Source organism: Lampris incognitus, chromosome 5, assembly GCF_029633865.1.
Source record: "Lampris incognitus isolate fLamInc1 chromosome 5, fLamInc1.hap2, whole genome shotgun sequence".
Taxonomy (NCBI): domain Eukaryota; kingdom Metazoa; phylum Chordata; class Actinopteri; order Lampriformes; family Lampridae; genus Lampris; species Lampris incognitus.
The window spans coordinates 16384838-16399233 of record NC_079215.1 but is presented as its reverse complement, the minus strand read 5'-3'; the positions used below and the strand labels follow the sequence as shown (position 1 = coordinate 16399233).

General features: G+C 43.2%; 1 protein-coding gene across 1 annotated transcript in view; it reads right to left on the bottom strand.

Annotated features, from left to right (window-relative positions):
* Nucleotides 1-1950: 1950 nt before the first annotated feature.
* gpr179 (G protein-coupled receptor 179) overlaps nucleotides 1951-14396 on the bottom strand; it is a 49407-nt gene continuing 36961 nt past the window's right edge. The window contains exons 5-11 of the mRNA XM_056279800.1: nucleotides 14107-14175; nucleotides 12497-12606; nucleotides 11641-11879; nucleotides 9669-9807; nucleotides 5855-5957; nucleotides 5412-5558; nucleotides 1951-4977 (exon numbers count right to left, since the gene is read on the bottom strand). Of these exons, the coding sequence (XP_056135775.1) occupies nucleotides 1951-4977; nucleotides 5412-5558; nucleotides 5855-5957; nucleotides 9669-9807; nucleotides 11641-11879; nucleotides 12497-12606; nucleotides 14107-14175 (3834 nt within the window). The remainder of the gene's footprint in view (nucleotides 4978-5411; nucleotides 5559-5854; nucleotides 5958-9668; nucleotides 9808-11640; nucleotides 11880-12496; nucleotides 12607-14106; nucleotides 14176-14396) is intronic.

The window sequence follows — 14396 nt, the reverse complement described above, 5'->3', positions numbered from 1 at the left end:
CAAGCAAACACAGCACATCTGTTTGAGGGGAGGGAAAAACAACATGCAAAAAAACTCACAAAGCCAGATTAGTCTACTGACAAATAACATGAGGTGCTGCATAACAATGAGATCACTGCACAAACTCTTGAGGGTTGGCGGGCCAAAGAGCAACTCTTTAGTGTACTTTGCATACATTTCATATGTCCCTTGGCTGAGTATTGTGTTTGTCAATCTAATCGTGCCATTGCAGAAAAGATAGAATACCAAAAAGATGGATACCGTATAAAAAGCGTTTAGAAACCTGATTTTTTTTCTCGACCATAGGAATGGATTTTTTTTAAAATAATTTTATTTCTAGTTTTTCCCCTTATCCCACCCGATTAACCCAATGGCATATGGCCGGAACTCTTGTCGAATAACTCCCCTGGCTCACGTTTCCACAGGAAGGAGATAGTCGTGACACCAGCTTTCTTCAAACTCGTGTCGGCTGCTCACGCTGTTTTACACGCTGAAGCCTTTTACCTTCAGGCTGCGAAGGAGACGTAGGGAGAATGCTGCAGGCGCCCGGATGGGCCAGAGGGGTCGCTGGAGAACGACGAGTCCCCGAACACTACTCCGATCTACACCCACTTATCCATCGGGTAAGGGTGGCTTAATTAATGCCTTACCCCGTGGACGCTCTGGCCGTGACCGGTTACGGCGAGTCTGGGATACGAACCTCCCAGCCACATTACGAGCGGGTTGCCAGAGCGGTTTATTCCGCTCCGCCATCAGAGCGGCCTCGTGGGAGTGGATTTTCATTTGTTTACGAATAGAGAATAAGTAAAAGGTGAATTATTGGCTACCTGTGTTATATTGGCATCACTTGTCAGTTTTCATAGTGATAAACTAAGCTTTAAGCATTATTTTGTAAGTCAAGACCAAATCAATAAGGGGATATCGTAAATAATTTATAAAAATTTAGTCACGTAGTTAGGCTGCCGATAATGTTTTTCCAATGGAAAACTGAAATGGATATATCAGTCCTTAATCAGTGCTCTGTTGATATTTAACTCAACATTTATTTTAGTCTTGGTTAACACTATTTCAATTTACCTGAATTTTTTTTTTGGTCATTTATCTAACCAAAAATAGCCACGCTCAACTTAAAAATTGTTTGTTCCAGTTGTACCCTGAAATAATTTCCAAGCCTCTACCACATTGTGTCATAGTTGTATGATATAGTCAAGTCATCAGTGCTGGTTACGTTTTTCATTCCACATGTGTGTTATTTCCCTATGTATCCATTATTGTAGCTATCTTTACAACTCTCACTTTTTCTAACCCACTGTGAATTATAGTCATCCACTATAATGGATCCAACATGAAAATCAGATGTGCATTGTCACCTAAAAACACAATGACACGGATTTAAAAAAAAAATAAAAATTTTAAGATCTCTATTGGGGTGGAATTGGGAAGAAAAGGAAGTGTATTTGGGAAACTTCTGTGTACCAGAACTATGAAGTGGATCCACCTCAGCTGGCTTGGCAATGTCAGTGGAGTGTCTCTGTGGAGTTTTCTATAAGATTGCGATAGGAGTTTTTGTCTAAAGGACTTTATCTTAAATTTGGCTTGTGTCCAGTTCCTTATGTTCCAGCCATTGGGTTCAAAGAGGAAACCCATGTTTGACAGTTGTCCTCTAAAAGTCCCAAGATCAATTTCTTTGAACATGTTTTCCCTGCAGGGATGTGTTTAAGAAATAAACCCTGAATAACTGCCAGCTCAAAGAGCACTCTTCTACAGCCTACCCTGCGCTTTCACCTCCTCGTGGTGGTGAGTGGGTGGGGGTGACAAGAAAACTTTACCCTTGACATCGGTATGGCACCACCAGATTTTACTCTCTCTACCGGTCTACACATTCTTATTGACCAAGTAAGTGTGACGGAGAACCTGATGATTGGTTGTACCTCAGAGGCTAGCTATATTTTACAAGTCAGGGGGGAACACAAACGCCTCAGCAGCACATTCAGCATCAGCCTCTTCTTCATCTTCTTCTGGAATATTTTCAGGCTCCCAAGTGAAGACGTCTGAGGCATTGTCGAGGTCTGAGAATGAACCAGATCTGAGTCTTTCCATCTCCCAGGGACACAAAGCATCACGTCGACCCAGGGCCAAGTTTGGCTTGAGCTCCTCTGTTTCCTGTGTGCTACTGTCTCCAGATATCACTTCAGTATACACCCGTCCCTGCATCTCTGAGACTGTGTCTGCACTATTATTTTCAACCTTGCTTTGAGTTGAAATCTGTGGATCCTCAGTTTCCCAAGGACAGGCATCCGCCCTGTAACTGTCTTGCTTTTTGATAGTTGCTGGTTCAGTTGTTTCCCATGGACAGACAACTTCCAAACTCTCCTGTCTTTGTAGCTTTTCTGGAGTTTTGGCGATCTCAGCCTTCACTGTCCCTGGTTCCTCTGTCTCCCATGGGCAAACCTCTGCTTTAGCTGTGTCTTGCCTGATAAGTGTCCCTGAATTTTTGGAGACCTGCATCTTGCTTGTTTCTGGCTCCTCAGTCTCCCATGGACACACATCAGCCTTGGTGCTTTCTTGCTTTTTGACAATGTCTAAGTAGTCTGTCTCCCAAGGACAAATATCTATTTGAACACTGGTTTGTTCTTCTGTCTTTTCCATTCTCATTGACCCATGAATTTCAGTAGTTGCTGTATTTTCAGGCTGTGCAGTCTCCCAAGGACATATATTATTGTCTTGTCCCTCTCTTTTTGCTGACGTGTTTTCCCAAGTACAGGCATCTTTTCCAGAATCTTTTGATTTGTTTTGATGTTGAGATTCCCACATGGCCCCATGTGAAGATGATTCTGTAGTGTTTTTGGTCACAAGTTGCACCATGTTCTCCACTTCCCAAGGACAAACATCTGCCTTGACATTAGGAGTATCAGGGAATTCCCATGGACAAGTTTCTACTGTCTTGGTCAGATTTTTGGCCAAATGTACAGCAGCTGATATTGCAGCTACTTTAATGCTTCCTCTATGCTCTTGTTTATTCCCATCAATTGACGTATCATCCAGTGAACCAGAACAAACACTAGGTCTTATAGTTTCTTGTCTTGCAACTACCTTCAGTGATCCCTTGGTCTCTAAAGGCTTTGCATTTTCATATATAATGTCAGCCTTTTCCTGTGCATCCCATGGACAAACCTCAGCATTTACATCACCTTGTTTCATTGAAGGGTGTGGGGCTTCTACCGATTCCCAGGGACATATTTCTGTTGTTAGGTTAGAGATCTTCTGCCTCTGGAGGAACTGCTTAGACACCAAGATATTTGAAGTAGTGGGAATAACTTGTGACTCCCAAGGACACAGCTCAGCATGACTGCTGTCTTGTCTTCTCACAGCCTCCTGGCCCTGGGTTTCCCAGGGGCACACACTGGAAAGTTCGAATGACTGTGTTTCCTGAACCTCCCAAGGGCAGATGTTAGCTTTAATACTCTGTTCCCTCTGTGGCCCTTGTCCCTGCCGGGAAGAGGTGGGTCCATCCCATGGGTATACATCGGCATGAGACACGTTATGGGTAGGTGTAATTCGACTGCTGACCCTTGTATGCGTGGATGGCGTTCTAGAGTGGGTGCCTCCAGTTTCCCAAGAACTTGCATTGCTCCTTGTGCTGTTTTGCCTTGACACAATTAAGTTCTCAAACATTGTATCTTTTTGCATATCCTCTGCATCCCATGGGTAGACAGCAGACTTCATGATCACCAGCCTCCGTGGGCTTCTGTCTGAAGAATCCCCAGAGGACAGTCTAATTGCATTCTGCTTTACAAGGCATGGTTTGCCCTCTGTTGTAGTTAAGCTTCTTTTCTGCAGTGTCCTCTTTTCAAAACTTGGATTTCTACTTGCTGTTGCTGACTTGGAGGATGTCGAGGCAGTTCCCCAACTATCGTGACTTTTTTGGGAAAGAGAATCCTCTCTCTTTGCAGCTGCTTCCTTGTTGGGTTTATCCTTAACTCCTGCATCAAGGGATCCCATGAGCGCTTTCACAGAGAGCCACTTTTGCGTGGAAGTGCGGAATGAGAAGACACGCTGGTCCTTTTCAACCTTTGGTCTTGGAGATCCTGGTGCACTCGCAGACACTGGAGCTTGGGGCTTAGGAGATTCACATTCTCCCTCAAATCCCTTTTCTACAGAATTTTTTTTCTCAGGGGGAGGTAAATGGTCCCAGGGACAGACATGCACTAGTGGAGAATGTAAGCTGTTGGGGCTTTTGCATTCTTCATCTTGAGCAGGTGCGTAAGTGACATGCTTCTGGTTCTTGTCTGTTGGTTTTTCTTCCTCCACTTCCCATGGGCAGATCTCAGCCTTGTCAAAAGACTGTGACTTGAGAGCACTCGTGGTCTGATCTTTGATGCTGATGCTCTGAGTGGACGTTGTTAGCATGGAGCTAGCTCTGCTGACCTTGAGTTTGTCTTCCATTATGTGGGTGTTTGTGGAAGATAAACTTCGTGACTTGTGAAGCCTAGTGTGATCAGGATGTAGGAGATTGTTATTGATGGTCAGATTTTGGGCGCTGGCTGACTTGCAGACCTCTGGTGGGATGTCCAAGGAGTCGGTCTCTGATCGTTGAGAGGCTCTCTTCATGATGTTGGCCCTCAGCATGGTGTCGTGCAAGGAAAAGTCCCTCTCTCTTACGTAGTCATGTTCACTTTGGGATTTACGCATCACTGGTGAAATGGATTTCACTGATTCCTTGTAACTGACACTGATGGGATCTGGGGCCCTCTTTAAAGATTCAGACTGATTCACACCTTTGCTTTGGATATAAATTTCTTTTTCCTCACGACTGCACTGTCGGCTCATGGATTCTGGGATCTCAGCAATACGTCTTATAATGGATCTGCCCAATGCTCGTCGAGAACTTCGCTTCTTTGACAGATGTGGGTTGTTACTTGTCAACTTCTTGGTCTTATGGACCTCCAACTGGGCATAAAGCTTTTTCAGTTCATCCTGGTGCACATGAATAGGGGAGGGAATTGACATAAGGGTGGAGCAAAGGGTTGGGCAAATTTAGGAGAGGAAAACACAGACAATAGTAAGTTCATGGAAAGGTAAAAAGAAGTCTCACCACAAGGAGTGCATAGGTAGGGATAAGAAAAAGGTAAGGATGGAAAAAACATGGGTCATACAATTCATATTCATGCTAAGAGTAGAGTGATGATGAAAATGCACAGTATATTCACTCTTTATGATGAAAGTTATAATTCTTTTATAAGTATTCAAACTCAGTTCAAGTGATGCTACAATTGATCATAGCTCTAATTAAGAGAAATTTAGTTGATTTTAAGTAGACTTGAATCTTGAAATTGCTCCTGTTTTCTGATAAAAAGTTCCTGAATGCGCAGTGACAATTAGTGTGGCGTGAGTAGGGCAAGAGCTTTTACCCTAATGTCATCAGGCTCCAAAGTGTGGTCACTCCAGGTGGAGTGAAAACTGCTGTTGAGATATGAACCAGAGCGCCGTAGATCTACCTCATCTTCATACACCTCTGCTGCAATCTCTTCCTTCCCTGGCTTGGATATGTGGAGAAACTAGCACATGTGTACACAAACACATACACAAAACCACACACAAAAACACAAATTGGTTAACATTTCTTACACTCAAACAACAAAATAGTTAAGTTGAAATGCATATATTTTGTAGTTCAGCTATTTGATAGGGGAGCTGCCCTTATCAGATTCAGTCATATTTGTCGAGGTGTTGCGTTCTGTTCATTAGCTGGCACCTCCCCGAAACAGCTGAGTATTATTAATTGTTCCTGAGCACCCGAAAAATATTCCTGTGTTCCTGTTCTATGCAGGAACACAGATGTAATCTGACATACCTTGGGAACGAAGAGCAGGGCGAGAGTCACAGTGATGGTTACATGGGTGTGAGTGAAAAACAGTAGCAGCATCCAATCAGGATGGAGAGAAGGTATGACAAACCTGAGAAAGACAGGAAACATAAATTAAGCCTATGTCTAGTTTGACCTTTGATCACATTGTTGATCTTTTGTTGTATTACAGCTCTCCCTACTAAAACACTACTGGTGCTATTTATACAATGATTTATTGGTTTGAAAACATTTTTTTGCCTTTTAAAATTTAAGCTTAGACTTTTTTATACAAGGACTAGCAGTATGTGACATCAATACATGAGTTTGATATGGAGATTTAAAAAGTTTTAAGTTTTCATCTGAGAGTAAAGCCTAAATTTGGATTTTATTTAAACTTGAGAGGCATTGACATCAGTTGTTGAAGGAGACCTGAGCTCTAATTCATTCAAAACTGCATTTCCCTGACTGGTTTGGGCCTTCCAATTCAAGTTACAAACCAACTTATCTAAACTGTTGGCTCATGGCTGGATTACTTACTGAACACATGCACCAAATGCCCTGGGGTACTCCTTTTGCCCTGGCACAATTTCAAAGCTAAAAAGAAGTTCTAATGAAAGCATCACACAACCATTTTGATATACAGTGGTGACCACTGCCACAGTCTCTGTAGCTATGGTTGTTACTTTTGGAGGAGCTGAAAATAAAGTTTATTTTGCAGATGGTGCCAAGGGGAGTGGCCAAATAGTGTTGTTCCTTCCTGTCTGTGATAGTTCTTACTTGCTGCATTCAATAAAGACTCTTACTCTTCCCTAATCCTTGGGGATTTTTTTTTTATTCTTAGGTATGAGATATACTGATATTTTAGGATACTTCTTTTTTTTTACATAAAAAATAGTGTGTCATTGTCTCTACTTGGGATATACTGGTTGTAAACAACACTGGACCGCCACCCTGGGGAAATACAGCTAGTACAGGGAGACGGAGAACTGGGTGTTAAATGAACTCACTGATATAGTGACGTCATGCATCAAGTTCTACAAGGAAATGTGCATCCCTACCAATACAGTGACATTCTATCACAATAAAAAAACCCTGGTTCTCCAAAGAACTAAGCCTCCTAAGCAAAGGAAAGAACTGGGTGTACAAAAATGGAGACAGGGGTCAATACAGAGCAGTTGTGTGCTGCAATATGGAAAACAAAGTCCAGCTATGCAAGAAATTGGAACAACAACTCTTATTCAGTAACTCCAGATCACTATGGAAAAAACTAAAGGACATGACAGATTACAAAAAACGCCCCTGCTCCCCTCCAGATAATGACCCTAACCCCCCAGATAAATTAAACAAGTTTAATGCAAGGATTGAAAAACCTATTCAACCAGCCATCCCCCCTACTTCCACTCCAATGCCACCCTTCTGCAACCAGGAGGTTGAGATGAGAGCTACATTCAAGAAGCTGAACATCAGGAAAACAGCAGGGCCAGACAGGATCATTCCTGCTTTGCTGAGCCACTGTGCAGCTCAATTGATCCCAGTATTTACCACCATATTTAACGCTTCTCTAAGCCAATGAACAGACCCAGAGCGCTTCAAAATCTCTACCATCATTCCTATGCCAAAGTCAAGTCAAATCAAGTTAATTTTATTTGTATAGCCCAATATCACAAATTACCTCAAAGATCATCTACCTCAATGACTTAAGACCAGCTGCCCTAACACCTGTGGCCATGAAAGCATTTGAGCACATCATTCTGTCATATTTGAAATCCTGCAGCTCCCCAATGATAGACCCATATCAATTTACTTAGCCAACCAGTCTGTTGAGGATGCAGTCAGCATAGCACTCCATCATGCCCTACAACATCTGGAATCGCCAAACACCTACACATGCAGCCTCTTCACAGATTTTAGTTCCACCTTTAACTCCATCAACCTGCTCAAATTCTTTACCATACTCTTAGACATGAACATTGATCCAGCCATACGCCACTGGATTTGGAGCTTGCTGTGGAATAGACCACAGAGGGTGAATGTTAATTACCTCATACCCTCTTAACCTCAGTACAGGTGCTTCTCAGGGCTGCGTTCTCTTCTTCTGGCTCTTCTCACCACTTTACACCACCCACTTAACATCCATGAAGAGTTTTGTGAAATTAATAAAATATGCAGATGAAGCAACCATTGTAGGCATCATCTCTAACAATGATGAAACCCCAGTACCACACTGAAGCAGCCCAAGCTGTCGTTTGGTGCGCAAACAATGACCTCCTGCTTGATACAGCCAAAATCCAAGGACTCCTTATTGACTTCCAATGCATCCCAAATCCCAAAATACCCATAAAAGTGGATGGAAATCCCATCACCACCACTGGTTTTTTTAAATTTCTTGGAACATACACCAGCAATAACCTGAAGTGGAACACTAACACTGAACACATCATTGCAAAAGCTCAACAACGACTTTACTTCCTTAGGCAGCTTAAAAAATACCGGATCAAGCATCAACTTCTCATTCTGTTCTACTCAGCCATCACCGAGTCCATCATAACATCTTCTGTTACAGTATGGTACAGCAGCACAGACAGTCAAATGTGGAAAAATTCTACAATGGATTGTCAAAAAGGCATTCAAAATCATAGGCACTGTCTACATGAATCTCTACATACTCACTTGACTGTAAAGCGAGCAAAGAAGATCATCTCCAACCCCTCACATCCTGCTCATCACCTCTTCCAGCTCCTTCCCTCAGGGAGGCATTACAGAGCAATGTCAACTATAACTAAACACTTCACAAACACCTTTTCCCCCCTAGCTATCAGGACTCTGAATTCCTCCCTCTAGTCCCCTCCTCACACACTACTGGCATGTAAGTGTATGCATACGTACCATTCACCAACTGTGAGTGGTTGTGCGTAACATAGTCTGTATCGCTGTGTTGTTTCATGGTAATATGTGGCATGTCTGCTGTTGTCCATGTATGTCTTGTGCTGCAGAGTTTTTACATATTATACCGAGAACAAATTCCAGTGGCCTTGGTTGTGTGGCTAATAAGCAATTTATCTATCTATTCCACCAAGACTAATTCCTAGTATGTGGCCTTTGTGATAAGAACAAAGTTGAATTTCTTAATTTACATGGTGATAAGGTATAGTTTCCTTTCTTTACTAAAACTGTATATAATAAAGAATTACAAGTTATAAGTCATAAAGAATTGTTTTCTGTTTCTAGAATCCCTTTATTATGATTTTGTGCATATTTGTTTGACTTAAAAATATCCAAAATTACATATATATATTTTTAATTTCCCCCCTTTTTCTCCCCAATTATATCCGGCCAATCACCCCACTCTTCCGAGCCGTCCCGGTTACTGCTCCACCCTCTCTGCCAATCCGGGGAGGGCTGCAGACTACCACATGCCTCCTCCGATACATGTGGAGTCACCAGCCACTTCTTTTCACCTAACCGTGAAGAGTTTTGCCAGGGGATGTAGCACATGGGAGGATCACGCTATTCCCTCCAGTTCCCCTTCCCCCCTGAACAGGCACCCTGACCGACCAGAGGAGGCGTTAGTGCAGCGACCAGGACACATACCCACATCCGGCTTCCCACCCGCAGACAGCCAATTGTGTCTGTAGGGACGGCCGACCAAGCCAGAGGTAACACGGGGATTCGAACCGGCGATCCCCATGTTGGTAGGCAACGGAATAGACCGCTACGCTACCCGGACACTCCAAGACAACATTGCTAACCACTCAGCCACCCAATATTAATAATAATAATAATTAAAAAACAAACCAAAACAGCTCAGGGCTGCTGTTACCGGAGCAGGTGGAACATGGAGGAGAGCAGCAGCTCATTGTGGATGGCAATGCCCATGTATCGAGGCTCATGGAAAGCCGAAGGAACTGGTTTAACAGCACTGCAGAGGGAGATGCCCCAGCACAGAAACAGAAGTTCAGCTGTACCAAAAAAGAAAGGGATAAGTACCATTTTCATTGCATCATAAGTTCAGTCATGACAAATGTAAGTGTCTTTAAATTATATTTTCCCATATAACTAGTCCTAACCAGAGTTTACAGTGTGGTTACATTATACCACATTGTCTCAGTCCGGTTCGTTTGACACTGCCCAGTACCTAGCACAGCTTTTGGTTTGAGTCCAACCCAAAATGAAGTAACCATGACATGATACAGCAGGAAATTTAGTGCTTTCATCTTGCTGCATAGTTACAGAGGAGAAAGATTTTGGCAAAGGGACAGAGCACAGGATTTATTGTCAGGAATCTTGTGCTCATGTGGACCTAAAAGTAGGTTAAAATGCTACTTGGTCATATGGACTGAAGACAATATGTCACTGTGATGCCTAAGGAAATTTAAAAAAAAAACCTCATATGGTGAACCCACAGAGTGCTGGCTCATCATCATTTCCGTTTTGGTTTGAAATTTAATAAAACATTGATTTCGTACTGAAAACGGTCAACATCAAGACATGGTTTGAAAAAACATGATTTGTCAAACCTTTTGGGCATGTTTGGTATGTACCTGAGCCTATGTGGAATAATCACACCTATCAAAATGATCCAAACTTGAAGAAAGGTCCAATAAGCCAGAACAAAACAATTTAGATGTGAAAGGCACCACGTTGGTTTGAAGTTTTTATTGTAGTCTTTAACATTTGAATTAATCAGAATCAGAAACACTTTTATTACATAACCATGTGGTAAAGTTTAAAAGGTGGATGAATAATGGAATTCTGTTCACATTCAACTGAAAAAACTACTGGCATCCAGAATCATTGTCTTGAGTGTATTTGTTTTCATTATTCAAATTTTTTTTGCATTGACATTATAAGGGTGCTGGAATTTTTAAGTTTCTCTTGGCTTTAAATGATAAATACGTTATTTAACAAAAACAACTGGATTTCACTTCATCGCTGAGCTGCCAAAGGTTTCCAGAGAATGATATGAACAGAGCATTTTCAAAATGTTTGGATTGTTATGTTTTCAGCCAGCAGCTGGCTCAGTAGCTTTGGCCAAATTTCACAACAAACCCATTGTTTAAAAAGTATGGCGGGAAAATTAACGCAAGCCAAAGTCTGCTGCCCCATGACATATATATATATGTGTTTGGTTAAACATATGAAAAGTTTATTTGCTATATATGCATTACACACAACCTGCCCTCATATTGTTACCAAACAGGTTTAAAATGTATATTATTGTGCAAAGATTATCCCCCCCCTTTTGTCCTTCCCAATTGTACTTTGCCAATTACCCTATTTTCCGAGCCATCCTGGTCACTGCTCCACCCCCTCTGCTGATCCAGTGAGGGCTGCAGACTACCACATGCCTCCTCTGATACATGTGGAGTCGCCAGCCACTTCCTTTCACCTGAGGAGTTTCGCCAGGGGAACATAGCATGTGGGAGGATCACGCTATTCCCCCCAGTTCCCCCTCCCCCCCAAACTGGTGCCCCAACCGACCAGAGGAGATGCTAGTGCAGCGACCAGGACACATACCCACATCCGGCTTGGCTTCCCACCCTCAGACACGGCCAATTGTGTCTGTAGGGACGCCTGACCAAGCCAGAGTTAACACGGGAAAGAGTAGTTTTTTTGAAAAAAAATTTTGTTTGGTAACAGTATGATGCGAATTGTGGAAGTGGAAGGAGGGAGATGTGGAGATGCTTGTCCCTCCGTTGGATATAACCGAAGTTGCTTGGATAAGTTTTTGTTTTCCTGTACAACTGAGTGATTTATTTTGCAAAACATAGGCAATCTTTGTTTTCACTGACCCACAGCCATCATGTAGTCCCAGCGATCCAGGTAACACAGGCTGAACCCTTGGCCGTCTGATGTGGTAGAAGTGATGAGCACTGGGATGTTTCGGTCGCGGTTCTGCAAAATGCCCACAGTCCAAGCGCACAGGAACCAGCCAACCGTGACCAACATTACTGCGAGAATCCTCAGCAGATGAAGGCTGGACATGTAGGGCATTCTCTGAGCAGTGCGTGACAAGAACACCTTCAACACCCTGTGTAGCGGTATGGACACAATCTCAATTATTATTATTGTTTTTTTAAATGTCCCCCTTTTTCTCCCCAATTGTATCTGGCCAATTGCCCTACTCTTCCGAGCCATCCTGGTCACTGCTCCACCCCCTCTGCTGATCCGGGAAGGGCTGCAGACTACCACATGCCTCCTCCGATACATGTGGAGTCGCCAGCCGTTTCTTTTCACCTGACAGTGAGGAGTTTCACCAGGGGGCTATAGCGCGTGGGAGGATCATGCTATTCCCCCCAGTTCCCCCTCTTCCCCTGAACAGGCACCCCAACCGACCAGAGGAGGCGCTAGTGCAGCGACCAGGACACATACCCACATCCGGCTCCCCACCCGCAGACACGGCCAATTGTGTCTGTAGGGACGCCCGACCAAGCCGGAGGTAACACGGGGATTCGAACCAGCAATCCCAGTGTTGTAGGCAACGGAATAGACCGCTACACTACCCGGATGCCCCTATAATCTCAATTTTTGATTTTATTTCAAAGAATAGACCATGAAAAACAACTAATCATCAGATGAAGAAAAACATTAAAAGAAGAAGACCAAATAAAGAATGATCAAATATCTCTACACCAAAGTCCAACTGACCGGTACAGCTTCAGAGTCACTGTCCCGTACACAATGGAGAAGCCCAACATCCTCACCCAGCGAAGGAGAATACATCGAAATGTACTGGGCTTAAAGTACAGGATGAAGACCTTACAAAAGGCGAGAGATATTCACATCAGTCAAACAAACAACAGGGAAGCAAACTCATTATCTTCAGCCTTGCTTCAGGTTGTGACGACAGAATGTAGTAATCCTCATTAGGTTTTGCCATTACAATATCATGGTCGTACTAATACCATTACCTCTATAACAGTCACAATACATTATTATTATTATTATTATCATTATTATTAAGATTATCATAGCAAGAGGATGGGGAGCTTGCACTAGCAGAATCAGTATCATCATTTAAATCATTTTTTAAAACCTAATCTGACAAACTTGCTTTTAAGAGGTATCATTTATCTGATTTATCTGCATTAAAACAAAATTTTAAAGCAATCCAAGCTTCCTTCAATGTTGACTTCATCATTAGTCACATTTTGAGCACCTCCTCAATACACCACTCAATACATTTTATCTTTATTTGGGACCAGCCTTTATTTGCCCAAGCAGGCCTAACCATGGCCATTATTTGAGTCCTGGCTTTTATTTGAGGACTTACGATACTCCAGTATACTCCAGTGTAAAAGTCGATACTGGGACAATTACCAGGCGTGAACATGTGTGTGGGTTGTGTGAGTTTAAAAAAAAAGGGTTTTCAGTCAATTCTGGACCAAGGGAATTATTCCCGTGTGCATCTCAAGTGTGCGCTCATCACGCTTATGTGCTGAAGCACTGAAATGACACCGAGCCGTTCCTACCGGAGACAGGTTACGCAGTGACGAGTCAGGCACATAAGACACAAGTTAGATTCATCTAGGTCAATGCCCACTGCAACTGAGCGAGACAATATGATCAATGACCTGATGGAAGAGCACATGTCCCAATCAGCCAGCGTCAGCATGCAAGGAACGCTTAAATCGATCCCTTTAGACAGAACGATGAAAACAATCACCGGTGGCTTGCACAAACAGCCCTTTAATTGGCGCTACGAGTCTGAAGATTGATCGACTATCCCACCGCCCACATTTGAGAAATGGCCTGTGGCCCCTAGCATGTGCGCACACACACACACACACACACACACACACACACACACACACACACACACACACACACACACACACAGATGCCCGACCCCATTCAACGGCCCTTCTACTTCCATCCCAGCCAACCCTCCCTCCTCATCAAATCGTCCATTATGATATAATCCGCAGTGCTGCGCAGTGATCTGAAAAGAGCTCTAATCTCAAAAACCCTCTCATTAAGACACTCGTTCACTCACTCATTTATTCATTCACTTGCTCACTCACTCACACACACTCTCGCTCACTCACGTCTTCACTCACTCATTTACTCGCTCGCTCACTAGCTCACTCATTCACTAACTCACCCATTCACTCACTCCCTCCCTCACCAACTTGCTCACACTCACTGGTTCACTTATTCACTCACTGACTCACTCTCTCACTCACTCATTCACTCACTTTCTTGATCGCTTGCTTACTCATTCGCTCTTACACTCACTCCCTCACTCACTCACTTACCGGGAAGTAGAGGAGTAGAGAGCCGAACAGGATGGTCTCTAACAGCAGGAGTCCTGATGCTCGGATCCTCTGAGTGAGGGGGGAGCAGGCAAGTGGAGGGAGTAAGAGAATAGCGGTGGGGTGAAAGGAGGATTAGGGGGTGAAAATGGAGGTTAAAGTTAAACACAAATGCTTGTCAGAGGAGGTCAAGCAGATGTTGGGCTTATTTACAGTGTTTTACATTCAAAAAAGCCCGAGGCTTTGAATGAATTGCTCAAAGGAAACCGTAGAGTCTCTCTCATTATAAGATT